At 45.2% G+C, this 23,134-nt stretch overlaps 1 protein-coding gene across 4 annotated transcripts in view; it reads left to right on the top strand.

The window, feature by feature from the left end:
- samd11 (sterile alpha motif domain containing 11) overlaps positions 1-23,134 on the top strand; it is a 55,566-nt gene that overhangs the window by 27,223 nt on the left and 5,209 nt on the right. For 3 of the 4 annotated variants that reach the window (XM_039801924.1, XM_039801922.1, XM_039801925.1), the window contains exons 5-10: positions 4,343-4,432; positions 8,091-8,282; positions 14,205-14,358; positions 19,411-19,526; positions 21,182-21,260; positions 21,453-22,243. In XM_039801924.1, the coding sequence (XP_039657858.1) occupies positions 4,343-4,432; positions 8,091-8,282; positions 14,205-14,358; positions 19,411-19,526; positions 21,182-21,260; positions 21,453-22,243 (1,422 nt within the window). The remainder of the gene's footprint in view (positions 1-4,342; positions 4,433-8,090; positions 8,283-14,204; positions 14,359-19,410; positions 19,527-21,181; positions 21,261-21,452; positions 22,244-23,134) is intronic. The other variant, XM_039801923.1, reaches the window with a different exon arrangement.

Raw genomic sequence — 23,134 nt, forward strand, 5'->3', positions numbered from 1 at the left:
GCACATTTTTGTGTGTGTGCACCTTTCCGTGTGTGGTTTTAAATGCCTGTTTTTTTTATGTTTGCTTGCGTGTGAGTGTGCAGCCCAGCGTGTTTGTGCAAGACCTTTTTTTTTAAACTGATTGTGAGTGAGGATTGCTTTCAAAGTATTACCAGCTAGTTTTTACACAATTAGCATAGAAACAAAAGTAAACACTTCAGGATTTCTGATAGCTGATTAGCTTTGTCATAAAGAAGCAAAAAGGGAAATGTGGGTTGTAAATATTTTAAAACATCCCACTGCTTAACAGGAATGTAATTCTACTGCCATAACAGAATAGCTTTTCATGGTTATTGTTCATGAAGCAATGCTAATGCTTCTGTCAAGGTGCCAAAAAAAGTTTCTAAGTAAATAGTGAAAATACATACTTTTTTCTACCAGAAAGTCCTGTTTCTTTCGTTTGTCATGTCGCCGCCATCCTCAGTGCTCAACATTCATTGGTGTTTTTGTTTTTGCATTTCATTTTACATATTTTTATTTTGGTCAAACTACTTTTTTCTGCTCATCCCTGACGTTTAGAGTAATGCATTGCTAAGTAACACTTAACATGTTATTGTTACATTTTCAGTACTGACATCAGTTAGTGAACTTGTGAAACATGTTACTTTGGTTTTCGATAGAAATTCACAAATGAGAGACAAAATGAACACTGGGATAACAGACACAGAAAGATTAGACAAAGAAAGCAGTAATTTAAAAATGGCAGAAAACACCAATTGATTAAAAATTTATATTATTTTGAATTACCTTAACTTTCTTTATAATGAGAGAGGTTGATTTTTTTTGGTCCATCAATGTTTTTTCCATTTTGATTGACTTGACTTGTAACTGTCTAGTTCTAGCTTTTATCAGATAATAATTTAATCACATTATGATTAAGACAAAGTAATTTACAACTTCATAACAATGGTTGCAATAAAACAAAGTCACAAAGTGCTTCACAAGAGTAAAATTGTTAAAATTAATTAATAATTGTCCCAGGATTTATTGTAAACAAACCACTGTTACTGCTGCTGGAAACATCTTGTGCATCACCACCTGTGCAGACCTGACAGAGGGCCTTTAGAGCGACAAAAATAAAAGCTTAATAAAATTAGCCGACTGGCTAACACTGGCGCATTTACAGAAATGTAAAATCTCCATTTTCCTAATAAAATAAATAAACAAATAAAATAATAAAAAGAAATAGCCTGTAGGTTTAGTTTTTTTTGTATTACATATATACAGTATACTGCATTGCAAAGGGGGCATTTTTGTTATGTGACAATGTCACCGATTTTTACTTAAAGGTCAGCCATATTTTAGTCAGTAGACTACCTGTACCAATCTTCTCTTCCTGTGATTTTCTCTACTTCTTTAGTTGCATTCTTCATTCTCCACCTCTCTTAGTTTCTCTCTTCCTGCTGAAAAGACAGAAAATGACAAACAGTGGAACAGTGTTACTGTGTGTGCATTCACACATGTTAGAGGTGGCGCATCCTCTCCATGGCGTGAGCAGAAGCGCCTCTTTCCCCATCTCCATCACCCACCCCCACTCCTCCCCCATCCTCCCCTCCCTCTCTCAGCTGCATCGGCCTGTAAGCCAATCAATGGCAGGGCTTTCAGGGCCGGCGGAGGCCCCGGCGCACGGAGGGGGGATCAATAAGTTATTAGCACCATTCTGTCAGCTGTAATGTGGAGATTGATCGGGGGGCTGCGGCTGGCGGCCCACCCCACGTCCCCGCCTGTCACTCCCCCCCTTCTCTCCACACAGCCCCCCCTCCCCGGCCTGATAAAGATGACAGATTAACGGAGTAAGAGAAGAATTAAGGAGTCTGGCTGTCTGAGCTGTCACCACGCTGCATGGGATGGAGAGTGGAAAGGAAGAGAACTAAAGTTTGAGGGAGGAGAGGAAATCAGAGTAAGAAAGAAAGAGGAACGCCTGACGGTTGGTTTGCCCTGGTGGTGTCACATGAAGAGAAGTGGTTTACGTCCTGCTGTTTCCTCTTTCGCTATCTGTCCCTCTGTTTTCATCCCTCTTTTCTCTCAGTGGGAGGAACAGCAGACAAGGAGGAGGTTTACTAGCAAGAAGGAGCTGAGGCAGAGGCTAGAATATTGGGTGGTCGGAAAAATAAAGTTTGTTGACCAGGAATGGAATAAACAGAGCTATATCAGAGAAACTAATGATATTTGCACTTAGTTATTGCACTATTTTGACTGGTAAATCACAGTCAACTCCTGACTCCATAACCACTAATTCTTTAGGAATATTAAGGTGGTAGGGAAATGCTCGGGGTAGCAACCTTGACTGTAAGCAGTGTTAGTGGGAGTAAAAGGGTTAGCATAGACGCTAGCAGAGCTCAGGGTTTGGCATTAAAAGGGAGCGCCGGTGCTCTAAGAAGCCCCATTTAATTGGCTTTAAAAGCTTTCCGCCCTCAAATCTCTGGCCCTCGGGCACTCGCTCAGTAGACGCAGTGTCTTGAGTGAGGTCGGCTCAAGACACGACTCGTGTGTGTTTGATCATGAGAGGCTCTTGGTGTGTATGTGTGTGTGTGTGTGTGTGTGTGTGTGTGTTTTGATAGAAGAGGGGGTTTAACTAATGGGGGTGCTCTCTGTCTTTGTTAATATTCCACTAATAGGATAGATGGAAACCTTTTTGTGTGTTTCTTCTTCTTTTTTTTAAAGGACCAGTGAAAGAAATATACTGAACATGCTATGAAAATGAAAAGGATAACAGAATGACATATCACAAAGGAGATGACAAAAAAAGTAGAAATTGTGAAAGACATTGCGTGTGTGCGTGTGTGCGTGCACTTGTCCATTAGCCCCCCCACACACCCCCACACTGTCTTCTAAAGATGGTATAGGGTAAAGGGAGTGGATCTCCTCAGGACCTGAGAGGCAACATCAAACACCGGATCATTAGTGAACCTCCCCCCTCACCATCTCTCGTTTGCTCGCTCGCCCTCTCATCAACATCAGGGCTCCTTCAGGAGCCCAACAAAATCCTGTCTTAATGTTTTTCTGTCTCTTTCCCCTCCTTGTCTGTGTCTCGTTAAAGAGAAGAAAGAGCATAAGTTTGGTTGATAGGTTAAGGGGTAAAGGTCAGCCTCCACTACAGCTTCGCTCCTCTATTGATGGCTGTCTGCCCGTTGCTAAGGTAACAATAATATCAGAGGTGGACACATGACAGAAATCGCTAAATGTTGTTTGTGAGATAGAGAAAGGAGGAAAGCAGTTGCTTTTGTGGCTTGGCTGTCTGTGTAGAGGAAGAAACAGAGTCAGAGAGAAGGAGAGGTGCATGAGATAGAAGTAGAAAGAGAGAGAGATAGAGCTATGACAAACAGCTTTTTCCTTCCTGCCGGCACTGCATGCGATGTGTTCTGCATCCCCTCTCTCTCTGATTAGGCCTGTATTGATTTGAGGTGTGTTTGAGGGGGGTGGGGGTGAGGCGATTGGGCGGGAAGGAACACAGGGATGAGAGGGGAGGAGAGGAGGAGGAGGCAGTAGGGGGTGCTGTAATTGTACACTAGATGCTCCTCTTTGGTGGCAGGGGAGGAGGTAGGGGGGAGAACAGGGAGGAAGAAACGAAGGCAGGGAGGGTGTTAATAGGAGGAGGTTTCAAACACACCTAGAGGAGAAAGAGAAGGAAACGGATGGAGAAATTAGACAAGAAGATCAGAAGTGTGTTTATGAGGGGAGGACAACAACCAGAGAGAAGGTAGTAAAACTAAAAGTAAAGACATGATAAAGACATAATGTAAACTGAGAGGGATTTCCCAAGCATATGAGAGGCTCTCATGCACTTTAGTTCAGTCAGAGGCTTTTGTGCCAACATCTGGAAAAAGAGAAAAAAGAAAAGAGAGAGGAAGAACAGTGAAAACACTTGAGAACAGACAGTTGGAAAGAGACGTTGGAGGAGACACAGAAAGACAGAACCCTCCTCCCTCCTCCTTCAAATAGACACGCACACACACACACACACACACACACACACACACACACACACACACACACACACACACACACACACACACGAATGAGCAGGGCAGATCTGTCAGTCACAGCGTTGCAGGCCACCTCTCATATCTGACAGAACAGGCACATCTCCAGACACCCGTGGCTCGCTTCACTCGCTCTGTTTCTCTCTTTTTCTCCACCTATCACTTTGTTTTTCTCTTTGGCTCCTTTTCACACTCTCCTCTAACTCTGCATTTCCGAAGCAGCCGCCATGTATACAGGTTGGCATAGAGCAGAGCGGCAATATCGAGCTTTTACTTCGGTCTTTTTGCTGACGGCTCTTTCTCTTATTGTGTGTTTACAGATGACCTTCTAGGCAAGAGAAGAAGCTTCTCTCCCAACAGCAGCAGCGAGTGTCCCTCTGACAAGAAGTCTCGTAGCGTATCCCCCAAAGGTAAGACCACGTAGAGTATTTGTGACGTTACAGATGTGCTTGGATGTGCATTTTCTATAAGGAAACAAGTGAAAATTGTAGGAAGAAGACAGGATGGCTGAGTGTTAAAGTGAATGAGAAAGGATGGAAGCTGCAGAGTGAAGAAGAGGGAGACATGGGATGCATGTACACTGCCTTGCACACACACACACACACACACACACACACACACACACACACACACACACAGTGTCTCAGTATGTCACATGCTTAAAGACACACTTCCATTCCTCTCTCTTACGCATGCATGCATGCATGCACGCACGCACGCACGCACGCACGCACGCACGCACGCACGCACGCACGCACGCACGCACGCACGTTAGGAAAAGTAAAATTTCCAAAAAATAGTATTTTCTCACATACATTTAATAATATGGAATAGGGGTGTTACGATTATCCACGATTCAATTTGACTTTCGATTCAAACATTTCTTTTCAGCAGCGACGACAATGCCACAGTAGGAGCCACAAGATGGCAGAAGGGTACTTTACATCAACAGTTTGAGTTTTTCAAAATTAACAAGGTGCAAGGGAAAGCACTATTAGTTTACCGAGTTGCAATTGAACGCACCATGAAGTACCGTCGGAGCCCACATGCTTTCGTCCGTTCGTTGTTTGTTTACATAACTTACTCATGGGGAAGGCAAAATGTTGCCACACCGGTGACTTCAGGGAAGCAGGAGGATTTTCCAGTTCTGTTTCTCCGTGATATCTCCGACTCAAGCAGTGGCCATGGTGTCGGAAAAGAGCAGCTGCAGGATACTGGTAAGCTTAGGTTACCCTGTGTCTTTAGCTGTATGCAACAAGCCGGGAAACTATGCTGTGACGTGCGCAAGTAGGGGTGGAGAGAAAAAAAAGGGAGAGACTGGGGGGAATCGCAGATCCTGCTTTTGATTTCGAAGCTTATTTTGATCAATATTTTATTTTAAATCAAAATCATGACACCTCTAGTATGGAACCATGAAGACAGTTTTAGTTTTACCTACTGATTTTTGTCTCTGAGATTCTGCTGCTACCTCAATAAAATGATCAAATTTGAGCACTACAAATTCTCGTTTTGTGGTGCTCAAATTTTATCATTTGAGACATTGAGAAATGACATTTAAAAAACTTGCTTTGAACAGTTTTTATTGAGATTACATCTGCTGTAGAAAACAGTCCCAAAGCAAACTGACCCTTAACAGGAAGACAGAACATTGGTGGTTATTTCTGATATCCTCCAAAAGCAGCACATACAGTAATATAATATGTAAATGATAGAATAGCTTAAATAATAGCCCCTGTAGATTGAATCATATGATTTTTGCAGCTGATTCCTAATATACACACTTTGTTACCTTTTCATCTGCTCTCTATATGACATGAAAACAACATAAATAACGGATCTTTAGAAGGCAAACGTTGGCAATACAATGCGCTTCTGTAATGCTGCAATCTGGTCGCCATCCTCTATTATTCATATCTCCCTCATGTGGCGTGAAACCAGGCGCCCGGCATGGAGGCAGCACAGCCACCGGGCCTGTCCCTCTGGGCTCCTGATGAAGACTTCCTGACTGATGCATTATACAGCAGGCCAAACCGCAAAACCAAGGGCAGCTCACCACACATCCAGCCTCATCTCTGGAGACACCTGAACAACATGCATATACTGTACACACGCCAGGAGCACGTGTAAGCCAGACAACATCATACAGTGGCACAAATAGCTCTGATTATTTGGCAACACCAGGCTGAGCATTGACCTTTGCCTTCTGGGTGACCTTTGACTTACAGCAGACCTGCCTGGAGCCTCTTCCTCTATGTAGAGAGGCAATCATTCCTGGCCATTATAGTCTTACTTAGACACAACCGTGTGTGTTAGTGTGTGTGTGTGTGTGTGTGTGTGTGTGTGTGTGTGTGTGTGTGTGTCTTGCATATATGCATATATTCTTTCCTTGCTGTATATTTGCATAAGGGAGACAGTTATAGAAGAAGTGCATTTAAGCCATTTAAAAACTGAATCTGATCCTGTGTCTTATCCTTGAGTTCTGTACACACTCAAACCCTGACTCTGCACCTGTATGTGTGTTTCTGTGCATAGCTTCTTGCCTCCTAGTTTTGCGACAGACATTATCCTTTAATGACTAATGCAGGTGGAGAAATAGCTTGAGTGAGAGAGACAAAGAGGGTAGCGTAGGGATGGAGCTGGAGAGATTGGATGCCGCTGTGTAAATGATGTCTGTTTTTTTTCTGTTGCAAAGTCGGCACCCCCTGCTGTGTTTAGAGTGCGAGAAAACTTCAGACAGTTGCGCGTGCACACATACACACAAACACATACACTTGAGGACCTTGGGTTGATTAGCTGGAGCTTGGCAGTGGAGACAGAGATTCTTGCGTGCTTGCTCCCCCACGCCCCCACCACCTCCAACCCACCTCCGCTCCTCAGCGCCACTCCTGCTCGCCTGCCCGGGGCCAGGCTCAGGTTTCAATAAGAAGGAGGGTGGTAAAAATAACCCCTGCTTTCCTCTGCTTCTCCCTCCTCATCATCCTCTTTCTCCCTCCTCTAACTCCCAAACCAACTACCCATATCCCCCACCACCCTTACCTTAGATCATGTTACTATTGACAGAGAGAGGGAGGAGGGAGGTCAGGGAGAGAGATTAAGCGTGGGGACTGACAGCTGGATAGATATCATACACCATATCATCTTCACAACACCTTAAACACAGCACAGCAGTTCTACATGCACATATACACATTATGGAAGAAGCTGAGCCTTTTTTTGTAGTCTGCATTAAAAAAAAGTCAAAATACAGTACAATAAACCGCCCCATATTTAACCTTATCACCCTACATTATGCAAACGTTACTGCATGGTTACTACTGTTCTTTCTGTCAGAGAAATAGTGAGATGGTGCTAGTGTTGGACTCAGACCATTAACAATGCATGGCTGTATGTGAGGTTTCCAGTCCTTCAGTACTGTCATCATAATGAATAATCTGTGTACAAGCATGTTTTCTGGCTAATATTTGAGGAAGCATTCCCTTTAGAGAGTGCCATAATCATCAAAGAAAGTTAGAAAGTGTATAAAATTATATCTGGGTAATCTTTTGCTCTGTGTTTTTTTACAATGGCAAAACAATTTTTTAAATGCATAAGAATGAGTTTTTATCCTAAAACTACACCTATATTATAATCCAAAATAAATAAAAAAACATTCATTCCCTCCAAATTGTGAACCCGTAGCTACCTCCGAGTGCTCAGAATTACCCAAATGAAATGTTGGTGTTTAAGCATAGACACTGTTCAGAAGGTATTGTGTATTGGGTATTCAACTACAAACTTTCCAAATGTGTGACCTCTGGCTGCTGTTTGAATCTGCATAGTAAATTTGAAGCGTTGAGTATGAGCTTGAGGCAAATTCCTCACAATCATGACTGACATGGAGATAAATGTAGACGTGGATGAACACATAATTATTTAATAATTTGCTGAGAAGATAGTTCGATGTACAACATTGAGGTAATAGCTTCATAGAGGTTCAGAGCCTGCTGTTTCAAGTTAGTATTTATCCCCTGATGAGTTTGATATTGACAGTCATTGATTGGTCATAATATAAGTGTCTCCTCTCTTCAGAGAACTCCCAGAGCCCGGTGGTGGAGGCAGGCGGCAGCCACGGCCACATGAGCCCTGAGGAGCACTACAGGCGTATGATGTCAGCGCTCAGCGAGCAAGGGTCCTATGAGGATCAGCAGCAACGGCTCTACCAGCTGGCGAGCAGCATGGGTCTGCCCGGCCACGGTCAGTCCACAGGCTCTGTATTTGTAGGTGTGTGTACGGTTATCATTCTCAGTCATCACGTTGGCTTTCAAATATCTTTAGTTAAAGTTATCTTGTTACACCTTAATGTACATACCTCAATGCACGGTTGATTTTTAAATTCAGAATAGCACTTCCCACTCTACTAGTAAGAATTGACTCATGAAAGATCTTAAGGTACTTTTCCTTTTAGTTTTTTTTAGTTCAGTAGTTTGAAGTAACTTGAGATTTACTTCAAACTAAAAGAGTTTCGTTTGGAAGCACTTCACCAGCTTCTATAAAAAACACCTCTTCCATCACCTGTCACCAAGCCACCGCGATGCAGTGCTACTTTGTAACCCCAGAGTGTAGCACTGTGTTCAGGGTACCATGTTAAGGTGTGCCACACTCCTGCCATTGTAAAACCCCAGCGATGGAGACGACTGACATTTCTATTTGCAATGCTTGCTCACCCCGTGTCAAAGTGTCACTCAGGGTGATTTCTGACCACCATGGCTCTCCGTTGTTAACAACACCCACAAGGCTTTGCATGCATCAACACTGCGATTGATCCAGGAGCTCTTATTGGCTGCCTGCCAACCCTCTAAATCTCCCAACACCCTGGAAACCACCAGTGTGTCCCAGTTTTTCTCAATTTCTACAGTCACATAAAAGTTACTGGTTTCAACTTGAGAGAAATGTAGTTTGATAGGGGCAAAAAGAAAATGAGAAAAGTTGCCTCCTTTGGATTTTATAAGTTGGTTTTATATTAATTTCACTGTGCCTGCCATTAAGTTTTACCCTTCTTTAAATTTTTGTAAAGAATGTAACATTAGGTCCTACCAGTCATTATAAGCTCTTTCACAGTAGCATAAATCCAATCGATGCCCTGGCTGAATTGTAGTTTGAGGTACTTTTATTTTTATTTGATTAGTAATGATTTTTAATTGCTGGCTGCAAATGTAGGGGGCGAAGCCTATAAATGCTTTAATTGCCTTTTCCCCATGTCTTAGAGGAGTTAGAGGCAAGATGCAGTGCATTGTGGGGGTTTTATGGCCCAGAGTGCAGTCTGATCGCTGGCTTCCTTTCCCAGAAACCTTGCTGGTATGAAACAGACGCTCTGGCGCAATACAGACACACTCGCTCCCTTTCTTAACTTCCACATTCCAAACTGTTTGATAGTTTCCACACTGTCCTTTATTCTGCACACATGCATTCCTCTTCCAAGCTACACTTAAAAGCTTTCTATGTGCAGAAGAAGAAGAGAAAGAGGTAAAGAGAAACCAGGAATACAGTACAAAAAAAAAACTAAAGAGAAAAGTGTTCAAAGGAAATGAGGGAGGGACAGAGGCGAGGGAAGAGTGATTAAATAACTTCCCCCAGAGCAACAAGGGAAAAAAAACATACATAATGTACAAGTTTACGGTTTATTAATGATGATCAGGTCACACACCTAAATACAACTACCATTTAAAACACAACTTCACGGTAAGATTTCCTCTTAGCGACGTATGTGTTTACATTCCCTGTTGTGTTTGTGTGTGTAAGATCCTCTGAGCGGCTGATGAGCCATGGGCATCATAGCATTGCCAATGCTTCCCGACAGCCAAGCCTTTGGTGTTACTAATATTCCTTTTCTTCCACACCTGGCAACTTCATCCGTCTATCAACCGACTGCTTACAAGTATATGTAGAAAACTTATTAAAACACTACCTTCACATCCTCTCTTTCTCCAATTAACAGTCAGAGCTTGAAACTGACACTCTCAGACACAAACAGTATAGGAGGTGGGACAGAGGGACGGCTGTTTTGTCTCTTGAGAGGCTGACGTGAATCACTTCAGCGAGAGCCCCTTGACATTGACCTGGTCTCTGATGGGGCCCCTGTGACCCCCTCTTCCATCCCCCTTGGGCCCCCCACCACCACCACCACCATCTCTCCTACACATCTCCATCTCAAGCACTGCTTTTATACCCTCTCCCCTCCTCCTCCTCCTCCTCCTCCTCCTCCTCCTTTTCCTTACCCCCATCTCCAACTTTCCCTTTAGCCTTGGTCCCCGCAGAGGATCCTTTCATGTGTTTGAAGTGCCGGGCACAGAAAATTAAAGTGTGTGTACGTGAAAGAGGCAGGGGTGAGGAGGAACTCTGTGTGAATGTGTGTGGATGTGTGTATGAATGTGTAGGTGCAAGGTGTTGTTTGAGAGGTCCTCTCTGGACCTGATGGGCAAAAGAAGAGTAGGGAAGGGGAGTGGGGGGCTAAAATTGGGATGGAGGGATGGCAGTGTTGTAGAAATAGTCATGAGTACTTTCCCTCCCTCTTCATATGATGAAAGGAGAGTGAGGGAGAGAGAAAAGGGGAAAAAAAGAGGTGGGGGTAGATATCCAGATGAAAGTGAAGGGAGGGGTGGGATGGAAGAGGCGTGCTTCTCTTTTGTCCACTGCAGTTTAGTCTGATTTGAAACATGAAACTGCACACATCATCTCTTCATCATCATCATCATCATCATCCCAAAGAGACTGAAAACTCCAGCATGTGATTGGTCAAAGTACAGACGGTCCAAGACAGTCAGTGCGACAAAATTGCCTCATATATACTGCTTGCTAAGCCTATGATACAGGCTTTCTGAAAATATGCTTAATTTTCTGGGGTATGGTGCGCTTTAGCGGATGGATGTCGGCTTTTGTGTACCTGCCAGTCCGCCAAATCCATCACGAGGCTGGCCAAGCTGCATCAGTGCGGCGCTCCTCTGCATTCTCACACCAAGAAAACCCTGGCTTAACTGAGGGGATTTAGACCCAACACCAGGAATGATGGCGGGGAGAAAAATGGGATGGCACAAAAGAGGGATAAGCGGGATGGGTCCGAGTGGTAAACTGGGACCTCCTGAAATAACTCCTGCAGAGAAGGTGTGTGTGTGTGTGTGTGTGTGTGTGTGTGTGCGCGCGTGTGTGTGTGCGTGCGTCCTTAATTAGGACTCTATTATAGATGATGGGACTCTCCCCTTGTGTTCCAGCAGCTGCAACACCAAGATTTTTAGAGGGGGAAATTCTGAATCGGAGTGCCTACTCTGCGCGTGCACACACACACACACACACACAGACAGAAGGGTAGAGCCCCAGGTGACCCTGCTCTTCTCAGTTCACATGAAAGAGAATTAGAGAGATGGGGGGAGAGAGAGCAAAATATGGACCCAGGGTTTGAGTGAAGCTTTACAAACATGCACGGGATAAAAAGAGAATGGTATAAGAAGAGAAATGGAGTGGACGGGTTGGTTCAGTGGGTAGAGCAGGCGCACATATACTGAGAGGTTTATACCTCGATGCAGAGGTCCAGGGTTCGAATTCGACCTGTGATGATTTCCTGCATGTCTTCCCCCTCTTTCTCACCTAGCTGTCCAGTCAAAAATTAAAGGTGGAAAAGCCCCAAAAAATAATCTTAAAAAAAAAAGAAGCGAAATGGAGAAATAGGCAGAGAATTTATCAAGATACATTTGAATTTCCACTGTTTTATACAGCTTGTATTGTTTGGGTTTAAAGGAGCACCTGACTAACTGTACATCAAAGTCAGGGCCCTAGCTACCATTGAAGACTTCAAATCTACACTAAATATCTTTGACTGAAATATAATTTTTTTTTTTTTTTTTACCACAATTACATACCTAGCAGTGTAAAAAAGTAATTGTGATAGAATTTAACATTTTAAAATGAAAGAAAATATAATTGAACGGTGAAATAAATTAATGAAGTGTAAGATTTTTTAAAAGTCCTCACAGTTTGGTTTGTGGCTTAGGTCAGTGGGGTTCAGCTGGTGGAATTTGGACTCATAACCTCAGTATTTTTCTGGCTTTGAGCCTGGTTAAAGTCAATTTAATAATCACAGTATTACTCAGTCTGTGGAAAAAGTTGTAGAAAGTACACAGCTTGCGTTAAAAACTGGGGAGGTAGAGTTAAAAAGACATTGGTGTTTACAAGGCAGGGAGAGTAGCGAAAGACGCTGTTCAGTTGCATCATGGGAATTGTAGGTTACAGTGTTTTAAGAGCTCAACTAATTAAGGTCTGCTGCCCAAAGTTAGGGTTTCTTACATTTTGACTGCAATATAGTCAGTATATCTTGGGTTCTGCAGCATAGATCTCTACCATTCTTTTTTTAAATCTCTCCCTCGGAAGTCCCCAAACTATATGGAAGTGAAATACTAAATCGCTTCAACTGACGCAGTCATACAAAATAATTGGTGAGGTGGGATTGTGACCACAGAAAACTCATAGAGGTCAACTCTTCCACCCTGTCATCCCTGAACTATGTACTGCACAACAGACTGTGTGTGTGTGTGTGTGTGTGTGTGTGTGTGTGTGTGTGTGTGTGTGTGTGTGTGTGTGTGTGTGTGTGTCTGTGTGTGTTTGTGTGTGTGCTCTGGGGCTCCAGTTCCCTCTGATCCCTCCCTTATCACTCCCCCCCCCCACCTATCCACACACACACACACCCTTGTCTGCCGCCAACCGAGTCCCCTGCGGCCTGGCGCAGCAAACAGATCGATACACCGGAGCTAGGCTGCATTAATATCTGTCGCTTCGACCCCCCCCACCCGGCGCCCGCTCAACTGCTTCAGCGCGCACGCACGCACGCATGCACACACACACACACACACACACACAGGCACGCACATGCAAGCACCTAAATCACACAGACACACACAAACACACGTCACACCCGTACCGGCGGCGGAAATGGCCCCTAGCTCCCGAGGGATCTGTCTAATTAAAAAAGAGGGGGAGGAGGAGGGGAAGCGGAGAAGAGCAGAGAGAGAGAGAGAGAGAGAGAGAGAGAGAGAGAGAGAGAGAGAGAGAGAGAGAGAGAGGCAGAGAGAGGGGTAGAGTGAGAGCAGCATGGATTTTTCTCTCATTAGAAGCCATGTCTCCTGGTGTGGCCTGGCCTGGCTGATAATGATGAGGCCTCTTCTCCTACGAGAGCGAGAGAGAACCATTGCTGGGAGAGGGATAGAGGGGATGAGCAAAGAAAAAGATGGAATGAGGCGAGTGGTTGAGGGCAGAAGGTGGAAAGAGGGGGCAAGCAGAGATAGAGGGAGAAGGCGTGATGTTGGCGGAGGTGGGGAGGGGTAAATAAAGTATTGTATCTATCGTACAAAAAACACTGGTCATTATTTGTTTTGAAAACATCACACCATCATTTTCTCATCCTGTCTTTCTAGCCTTTCTATTTTTTCCACTTCCACCTCTTTATTTGCTTGAAACTGGTCAGCTCAATTCCAAAGTGTGACAGATGGACTTGGCACTATGTGCTAATTTCATACACCCCTGCCAAAATGTTATGTTTTTATTTATCCTTGTTCAGTGTGTGTACGTTTATGTGCTCATAAGTGTCTGAATGCGTATATGGATGTAACATGGGGATTAGAAAACGCATAACAATCATTTCCAGTATAAATGAAAAAAAATACTTATTGGGTGTTTTTATGAGCTACCTTTATACTTAGCCCTACATCCTTCATGATGGGACAACAAGCAACTTTTTAAAGTACGCTTCACTTCTGCTATTTTGCCTGAAAACTTGTAATGTTCACCCTTACAGCTAATGTGCAACACAACATAAGCCATCAACTGCAAGCTGGTGAAATGTAAAGTTAGTAGGATTTTCTGTTTAAAAATACAAAGTGCAAAGCTGAGTTTCTGTTAATATCTTACTGTGAGCAGCTCGATACTAAATTTGTTTTTATCCTCCCCTCTCTGTCTCCCCTTCAATTCTTGCCTCTCCTCTGCTTTTTTTCTCTCACTTCTTTCCTCAACTTAATCCTTCATCATCTTTATCATGTCAACTTGCATCTTCCCATCTCTCTCCCTCTCTCTCTCTCTCTCTCTCTCTCTCTCTCTCTCTCTCTCTCTCTCTCTCTCTCTCCGCTGTGCTTTCCCTGTTTTGTCTCTTCTCTCCTTATTCAGACTTGCTGCGTGCTCGCCAGGAGGCGTTGGCTGCAGCGGTTAGGAATCCAGCGGCCTTAGAAGCTCACCTGCCTTCTGCGGGCAGCTCCTCCTCATCCAGCCAGAGACGCAAACAGGGTCTGCCGCAGCACCGGGACGCACATTACACTGACAGGTTAGAAACGGATGCAAACACACAGTCACATGCAACCGAAATCTCTACGTCAGACTGGCCACACTACTAGCTATAGAAATGGCAACCCTGCCCTGCTTGCAATACCAGCATTATTCATCATTCATCATTAATGACCAAGCCCAACACCCACATCCTATACACACATACTGCATAAGAGGCCCCAGTTGATGTGAGCACATGTAAATGTGGAAATTACAATGCAACAATGTTCAGATTTTTCAAAAAAAGCTTGTCAGTGGGAGAAACTGTAGAAGGACTTAATAACCTGCCAGTTTGCATCACCAGACCACTGCACTTTTCTTCCCATTCTTCCAGCCATTCCTATCTTCCTCAGCAGGATCTGATCTCATATTTAGCTTTTTCAGTGTGCTGTAGTACATGCCTGTGTGTGTGTGTGTGTGTGATACATGGTTAAACTAAGGATCCAATAACCTCTTGGCTACCACTGTGGAGCTGCACGCCTGCATCCCCGGCTCTTCCTCCCTCCTCTCCCCCCAGCGCTGGCCCCTGCGCCTCCCAAACAAAGCCGGGGGCAGCGGGAGTGGGCGGGTAATTGCTTGTCGATTATTTATGTGGCGCAGGGAGAGGCGGGGGATCGATAATGGGCCGGCGGTGCGGCAGCAGGGGAGGGGAGGGTGTGTGTGTGTGTGTGTGTGTGTGTGAGAGAGAGAGAGACAGAGAAGGGGGTGGAAAGGGGTTGTGGTGGGGATATAAGCAGGAAGCAGAGCGGCCAGGCGCTGTGTGGTGCAGCTCTGGGAGGCTGTGGGGGTGTATATAGTGTGTGTGTGTGTGTTCAGGCGAGGAGGGGGGGCTGATTGTTTGCCTGTGTTTGTTTGTTCCATTTTTCAAGCTGGCGGTCTGCATGCGCGCTCATCTATGCGGATTGAATTTGGGTTTGTTTGTGTGAATGTCTGCTAATTTGTGTGTGTGTGTGTGTGTGTGTGTTTGTGAGAGGCCAGTAATGCAGTGTGAATGTAGTCAGTGAGCCGCGGCTGTTCTCTGACAGCCCATAGAGTAATTAGCCACACAGGACCGGGGACAGTCACCCTCCCTCCCTCCCTTTTCCATCCATCCATCCATCTCTACTCACTCCGTCCCCCTCTACCTCCCACTGCCTTCTCTTTAACCCCTTAACTCTCAGTATGTTTTTGAGTGAATAAAAAAGAGGGGTTAATAAGGAAAATATGTTGAAGTGCCCTTTCCAACTTGTACGATTGTCCAAATGAGAGAATGCAAGAATTGAAACAGACAAGGAGTGATGCAAAACCTGTATGATGTTTTACCTGTACATACTGTACTCATGTGCACATTCATTATAGGGCCAAAAGTATGTGGATACATAATTTTGTGTACCTTTTGGTATTGGGATGCTTTATATTTTGGGCTACGCCCCTTACTTCCTATAAAGGGAAATCGTAATGCATCATCATAAAAGGTATATTTTTTAGACAATAGTGTGCTTTGTGGCAACAGTTGGGGAAGACCCCCCATGTTTCAACATGACAATGCCCCATAAAGAAATGTATTTCTCAGTTTGGTGTGGAAGAACTTAAATGGCCTACATATGTAGGTGGATATGTGTCCAACACCTTTGGGATGAACTGAATTGCAGAATTTATGCCAGGCTTTATCACCCAACATCAGAGCCTGACCTCACTAATGCTCTTGTGGCTGAATGGGAGAAAAACCCTGCAGCCAGGTTCCCAAATCTTGTGGAAAACCTTCCCGTATAGCCGCATATTAATGCGCATATGTGTGGAATGAGATGTTCAACAATCTCACGTGGGTGTAATGTCCACATACTTTTGGCTATGTAGTGTACATGTGTGTCTAAAGGCCAGACTGTACCCACCCCCCATAAAATACACAGAACCTGAAAATTAAAATCGAGATAATTGTCGAGTTAAAGAAAATAAAACTGAGACAGAATGAAAATCCGAGGCTGAGAATGTAATTGATGGAAACTCTCTCCCTCTCTAACTCTATTCGTGGCTCACCTTTCCATCGACCCCTCATCATTGATTATCTGGGGCCCATTAGGGTCCATTGTTAAAAACAAATCATTAGGGCCGCTCGATGGGCTTAGAGCCTGGCGCTCCATTTGTCTGGCCTTAAATGGCACTAAGCTCACCAAGCATCTGCAAGGCAAATACGGGAGGTATGGAGAAAAGTAAAGAGAAAGGGGGAGAGAGGAAGTGGAAAACATTGGAGCTTAAAATGGGGATGAAGAGAGGGGAGCGAAACAGAAGAGAGGAGATGGCGAGAGGACGAAGTGACGGAGAGAGGGAGAGAGTGAGATAAGGGGAAGGAGGGAGGGAGAGAGAGAGAGAACGAGCGTGGAGGGAGCCTCATCCATTTTAATGAGCTTCCTGTGTAAATGTGTTCCTGCGGAGAAGGAGCCGAAGGCGGCCGCGCAGCGCTCCTAATCCCCCCACGCTCCCGTCATTAAGGGCAGCCCTGTCACACACACACCCCTACACGCACACCCGGACACACATACACACTGCCTGGGCTGCTGCGGGACAGGACCGCTGTCGCCACTCTGACAGGTCGTCACACACCAGTGAATTCCCCAGGAGCCCCTGGCCTCACTGCAGGCAGAGAGAGAGAGAGAGAGAGAGAGAGAGAGAGAGAGGGGGGGAGGCAGGAATATAGTTTTGCGTATAGGTTTTGATTATGAGCCCACCTTGCATTTGTGAATCTGCCTAGTTTCAGTCTCATGCAACAACTAGTGTGTGAGTGTTATTGCCTTGTCTTTTTACAGCATGTTAGTGGTTTGCCAACAAAATGCACAGATAGGGCAAAAAGAAAACCACACACACACACACACACATACACACACAGACAGACATGTATACACACACACACACGCGCACACACACGGAGCCCGAGAGCAAAACAACTAATTTCTGCCACTCCTCCCTTAAAATTGCCTCCTATAAAAGGAGGAAGAGAGGGAGAGATGAAGGAAGGGAGTAGAGGGGAGTGTCAGACACACTCTTTCTCCCCTTCTCTCTCTGCCTCTCTCTCTCCGTCTCTCTCACTCCCCGTGATTAGGCCTAATTATGGTGGCGCAGACGCCTGGCAGCCCCAGTCATGCAGCTTTAATTGACCGTTATTCATCTGCGGGCTAACGCTAGGCAAGGGTAGGCGGTGCAAGGAGAGGGAAGAAAGGGAGGGAGTATCAGAAAGTGGGGTGGGGGGTGATGGGAGTTTGGCATGCGGGAGCCATAGCGGGGGTGGATGGGAGTTTTGCGGGCGCCTTAGCCTAGTGGAACTGTGCGTCGCAAGGCTAATTGCTAGCCCCGAGGGATTAGGCCAGGTGATTACACACTGGGCGGTGTAATTACATAAGCAGCGGCTAGCGGGGCCCCGGCTCGCGGCTCTAGGGTCACGCGCCGTAGCCCTCACCCAAGATTAATTGGAGCTGCCACTGGAGTGCGAGGCACCGCCGGAGAGAGCGGTTATACGATTAGCATTAACATTTCAGCGGCGGAGGCGATCGATGAATGATTTCCCCTCCTCCCCCCAACACACCACCATCCTCTCAGTACTGGCTCAAACCCCCCATCTCATCTCCCCGCTTTAGTATGCGTGCCCTCCCTTCTTGCAGTTTCTCCCTCCCTCTCCTTTTCCCTCACCATTTAGTGAGGCGGGAGACATGCAGGCGCTAGCGAATTTGAACAGTTGCAAAACAATATTTGCGGTTGCATGCGTCCCAGTGTTGGTTTTGATTTTGTTTTTTTCCTTAACTTGTTTCCCATGTATGCTTTTGTGCGGCGGCAGTCACACACAGCTGAGCTCTGATTGGTGTGATAGCAGCAGCTCAGGAAGAGAGAAATGAGGCACAGGAGAGGAAAGAGGAGAGGTGTGGGTAGCTAGGGAGTGAGCTCAGGAAAGGCCTTGGAAACAGCTGTGGTTTGAGACACCGAGCGGGCATAGAGCATCATAATCCACACTTTGACACTTTCAAAGGGTCAAGGTGCAGATGCCTCACTCTTCTGACAGCTTTTTATCTGCTTCCTCAAAACCATGTCCCTGTACTTGTGAAGATGTGCCTGAAACTGAGAGAAAAACAGAGAAAATGATAGAATGGGAGAAAGGAGTACAGTGAAAAAAGAAGTGGGAGAGAAACTGTAAGAAATACAAAGAGGCAAGACAAGGCTGCGGTGAAGAGACAGGATGAGATGGAGTGATGAAGAGGGGGAGAGAAAAATACATAGTGAGAGGCGAAAGGAATAAAGGTGGAAGACAAGAAAGGAGTTAACAAGACAGATTTTCCGAGGTCATAAAGAAGTAGAGAGAACAGAAAAAAGATGGTTAAGACAGAACAAGAGACGGCGAGAGAGAGAGAAAGAGGGAGAAAGGTGAGAGGCGCCTCAAGGAGGACAAAAGACGAAGCCAATAATGGAGAGGCCTTTTCAGAAGCAGAGGTTGCAGGACGATCCATCTTTTCAACGGTTTGAATGCAGCCTAGAGAGTGAGAGGGAGAGAGGGAGGGAAATGGAGAGGAGGGCGTAAAAAAGGGAGAGAAGAGAGGAGGGATGAGTGTTAATTAGAAGGTCCTTCAGCCCGTGGCCCCGGTCAAGACGCAGGGGCCGCCCCAGCTGTCGGAGCATGACACACTGGTATTGTGCATTCAGCCCTCATTATGTGTGTGGGTCTAGAGTTGTGTGTATGTGTTTCTGTGTATGTATCGTGTGTGTATGTGTGAGGCAGCAGAGGAAGGGAAGGCTGCAGTCCAGGGTACAGCAATGGCCAGCGGCGCTTGCTGCGGCGTGACAAGACTGATGAGGCACTGGGGCGACACAGGGGCCTCTGGAGCTCCACTGATAAAAATACACCGCATACATTGGTGTGGCAGCATGCACACACGCACAAAGAAAAGAGTTGAGACATACAAAATATTCTTTTAACGTAGAGAAACGCACATTATACATCCCTCCACGCTGAATACTTTGGTCATTTTAAAGCATCCGGTGTGAAATCCGAACTGAATTTGAGTTGTCATTTTCACATTTGTGTCCACAGAGAACTGTCCCACCCTCCACCCCTACTGTCCCCTCCAACTGCCCCTCACATCGCCTTAGGACATCACCTGCGGCCTCCTTTCCTGGGCATGCCCTCTGCTCTTTGCCAGGCCCCTGGTGAGTCATAAATCATGCTAAGGCTAAATAGATACTAATGCACAGTACCAATGCGGATGCATAGCATGTATACTACAAATACAAATATATCTTTTTTTATATTTGCACTGATATGAAGGTAATACACCCATTTGCTGTGATATAATCACAACATAACACGGCCTGTGAGCTATTGCTTAAACAGTAAATACAAAAAAATAGTCCCTACTGTGCTGGCCGCCGAGGCGGTTGCTATGGAACATACCCGCTAGCATATTTATTTTTTCATCACAGGCAAGTGTTATATTAATTACATATTTAACAGTTTTTTACATTAATTTGTATGTTGATGTTTATTGTGCAACCACTGAAAAACTGTCTGGCATCAGTGGAATGACTTTGAAAACAGTTTGTAGGCTTGCATTTCTTGTTAGGCAGAGGTTGCTTGAAGTGGTAAGGATGTTGCTCCACTTTCTCCGGTCACCGAGTTTCGGTCGCCAATAGCTCTGGAGAGAGGTTTCGCGCTTATGGCCATTTCCGGCCATAATCTGTCTTGTTTCAAGACCTGCATTAGATGGTGACAGATCATGGTGCTGCGGAGGCAGTGATTAATGTTTTAACAATGCAGATTAATACATTGTTGTACGTTAACTCCGTGTCGTTGAGGAGACACCAGGACCGACTGAGCGGTGGCTCATTAATGTAACGGTTAAGTCCAGCAAAGAGACCAACATAGCTGCTCAGGCCATGGAGCTCACCATTACCGTTTCTAACAGTCGCATAAAAATCTCACAAAATTTCATTGACTCGCTTCTTTGATACTGTCTTAAGGTCTAAAACTAAACCTTTTTCTGCACACCAGTCTTCAAAGCACTTGACAGTCCATTTTATTTGCTTAACAGTGTTTAGTTCATTTTGGTTTTTCTCTAGTTGGTCAACCTCCTCTTTACATAGCTTTGCATGTCATTTAGCAGGTGGATTTTTTTCTGGAGCTGGGCAGTCCTCAATCCACTCTTCCATTGTCAGGCCACCCAGGAGATTGAAGTTCACCTTAAATATTTCCATTTTGTAGCATCCTTTAGGCCTACTAGCTAACTTTGTTAGGCTACTTTGTATCAGTTTTTTTTCCCGCCATGGAGTAATACTTGTTGTGCAAAGGAATTTGAATTATAGCCGTTGTTATGTGGTTGTCATGGCTATGAACCAATCAGATTACTTGATTTGAGCTACCCGTTTTATAATTTCAAATTGTATAACAGTACAATAGTTGCAGGATATAACTTGCAGTGAACAATCAAGTAGAATAGTTTTTTTTTTTGGGGGGGGCGACCTCTAGCTCACCCCTGAGTCCTGCAGCGGCACATGGTTCGAATCCAACCTGCTGCCCTTTGCTGCGTGTCATCCCCCCATCTCTCTCTCTCCCTTTCATGTCTATCCACTTTCAAAAATAAAGGGAAAATCCCCCAAAAAATAATCTTAAAAAGAATAGTTTTTTTGCAGAGAGAGAGAGAGAGAGAGAGAGAGAGAGAGAGAGAGAGAGAGAGAGAGAGAGAGAGAGATTTTGGTAACCCTTTATCATGTTTTCTCATCGATTTGCATTTTGGGAGCTTGCATGTCACTTTGACTTTATACATTTTTGCTTACAGGTATGCATTTTCTTGCTGTTTTTATCACAGGTTATGGTTTCCTCCAACCAGCTCAAGCTGAGCTCTTTGCTCGGCAACAGGAGATGCTAAGGAAGCAGAATCTGGCCAGGTGTGTGTGTTGTAATGTTACAGTATGTAACAATAGTGTAATCATGGCAGCCATGTGTAATAGTAAATAATGACAGCAAAAAAAAAAGTTTTGTTGCGTGGGTTTATTGTGTCATCAATAAAGTAGTTTTTTTTAAGACATTTTAAACATTTGGCCTGCACGTTGAAGTCCCTGTATGTTTCACTGCCTTAGACTTGAGATGTCAGCAGAGCTGCTGAGACAGAAAGAGTTGGAAAGTCTCCACCAGCGACAACAGCAGCAACGTCTTCTGGGCTCCGACACTTTGGGAGCTCTGCCTTCCGGCCTGCCCCCTGACCATCCAGCCCTGCGGAGTCTCCACGACATCCCAGAGGGCCATCCGCTCCGTGAGGAACTGGCCCGCCGCTCAAATGCAATGCTAGTGCTTCGCCATGGGGCAGCCACACCCCTCCTAACCCTCAACCACCACCAGCATCAACAACCAGGGCCACCCTCCACACCCAAAGAAACCCAGGCACAGAGATCCACCGCTGGGCTAGATCCCGAATCCAGGAAGGCCCCCCGCAGGGCCCCCCAGACACAGCTCCATGCTGAGGATTCCACAGGAGGAAGAGAGGACAGAGGAAGGGAGGGAGACACAGAGGTGCAGGATGAGGAGATGAAGGACTCGGACAGTGAGACAGAGATGTGTGAGGAGAGGCAGGACAGTGTCAGGGTCAAATCCAGCAGTAAACCCAGGGACAGGGAGAGAGACGGGGGTAAAGAGACTGGCAGCAAGGGAGTGTGTAACAGTGCCAAGGAGACTGGAGAGAGCTCCGGCAGGCTGAGCGCCGCTTGTAGTTCAGCAGGTACAGAGTCACCCAGTCGCCACCTCTTCACCCCTGGACTGGGCAAGGCTGACGTCAAGTACCACCTGCCACCTGGGTTCATGCCACCGCTGCCTGCTCTTCACACCCAGTCACTGCCCATTGGATTCCCCTACGCCAACCCCTACTTTCACACGGGTAAGAGACTCAGTCTCTCACACACACACACACACACACACTACACACTACACACTACACACTACACACAGCCGACATGTGAAACCCATTAGCGTCACTCTTTGTGTGCGTGGCTCCAGTGTGGAGACCTCTCCCTGTTAGGGGCCCTGCCTCTGACCCCAGCGTGACCCTTGTGCACACCACCAGCAGCACAGCCACGTGGGCAGAAAGGAGGGAGTTGTTTGTTCACATAAATAAGAAAACTACCAAAAACTAACTAAACCTATCACTGTACAAATTCTCACCATAAGCAGCTTAACTATAGAAGATTGAAATCCAGTCAGCAGAGCTGAACTATTTGTTGATGTATCTATAAATCTCAATAAAAGATTATTCCACAACAACTGATCATCAATTAATAGTTATTATTGATGAGTTATGAAACAAAAGTACCAAACATTCACTGGTTCCACCTTCTCAATGTGAGGATTTACAGCTTCTCTCTTTTTTTTTTATATCACAAAAATTCGCAAAATATTGATATCACCTCAGGCTCTAAGAAATTTTGATTGAAAAAAAAAAAACAGTTGACAAACGCCACACGCGATCCCAGCTCTCCTGGGTGAAAGTCCTGCATTTTACCCATCCACGGACTTATGTCGTTTCATACTACTCGCTACGGCGAAAATTCACACGTAATGTAGGTCAATGGCGGCCAAACGGCATTGATAAACACGCCAAAAAATAGATTATGCGTCTTGATAACACGCAAAAACAGCAGTCATACATACGACACTTTATGAGATCAGTCCGCTAAGGTTACTGACCTAATTCCACCTGATTGTCATTTATTTCTTAAAGGTCCCATGGCATGTAAATTTCACTTTATGAGGTTTTTTAACATTAATATGA

Source organism: Perca fluviatilis, chromosome 5, assembly GCF_010015445.1.
Source record: "Perca fluviatilis chromosome 5, GENO_Pfluv_1.0, whole genome shotgun sequence".
Taxonomy (NCBI): Eukaryota; Metazoa; Chordata; class Actinopteri; order Perciformes; family Percidae; genus Perca; species Perca fluviatilis.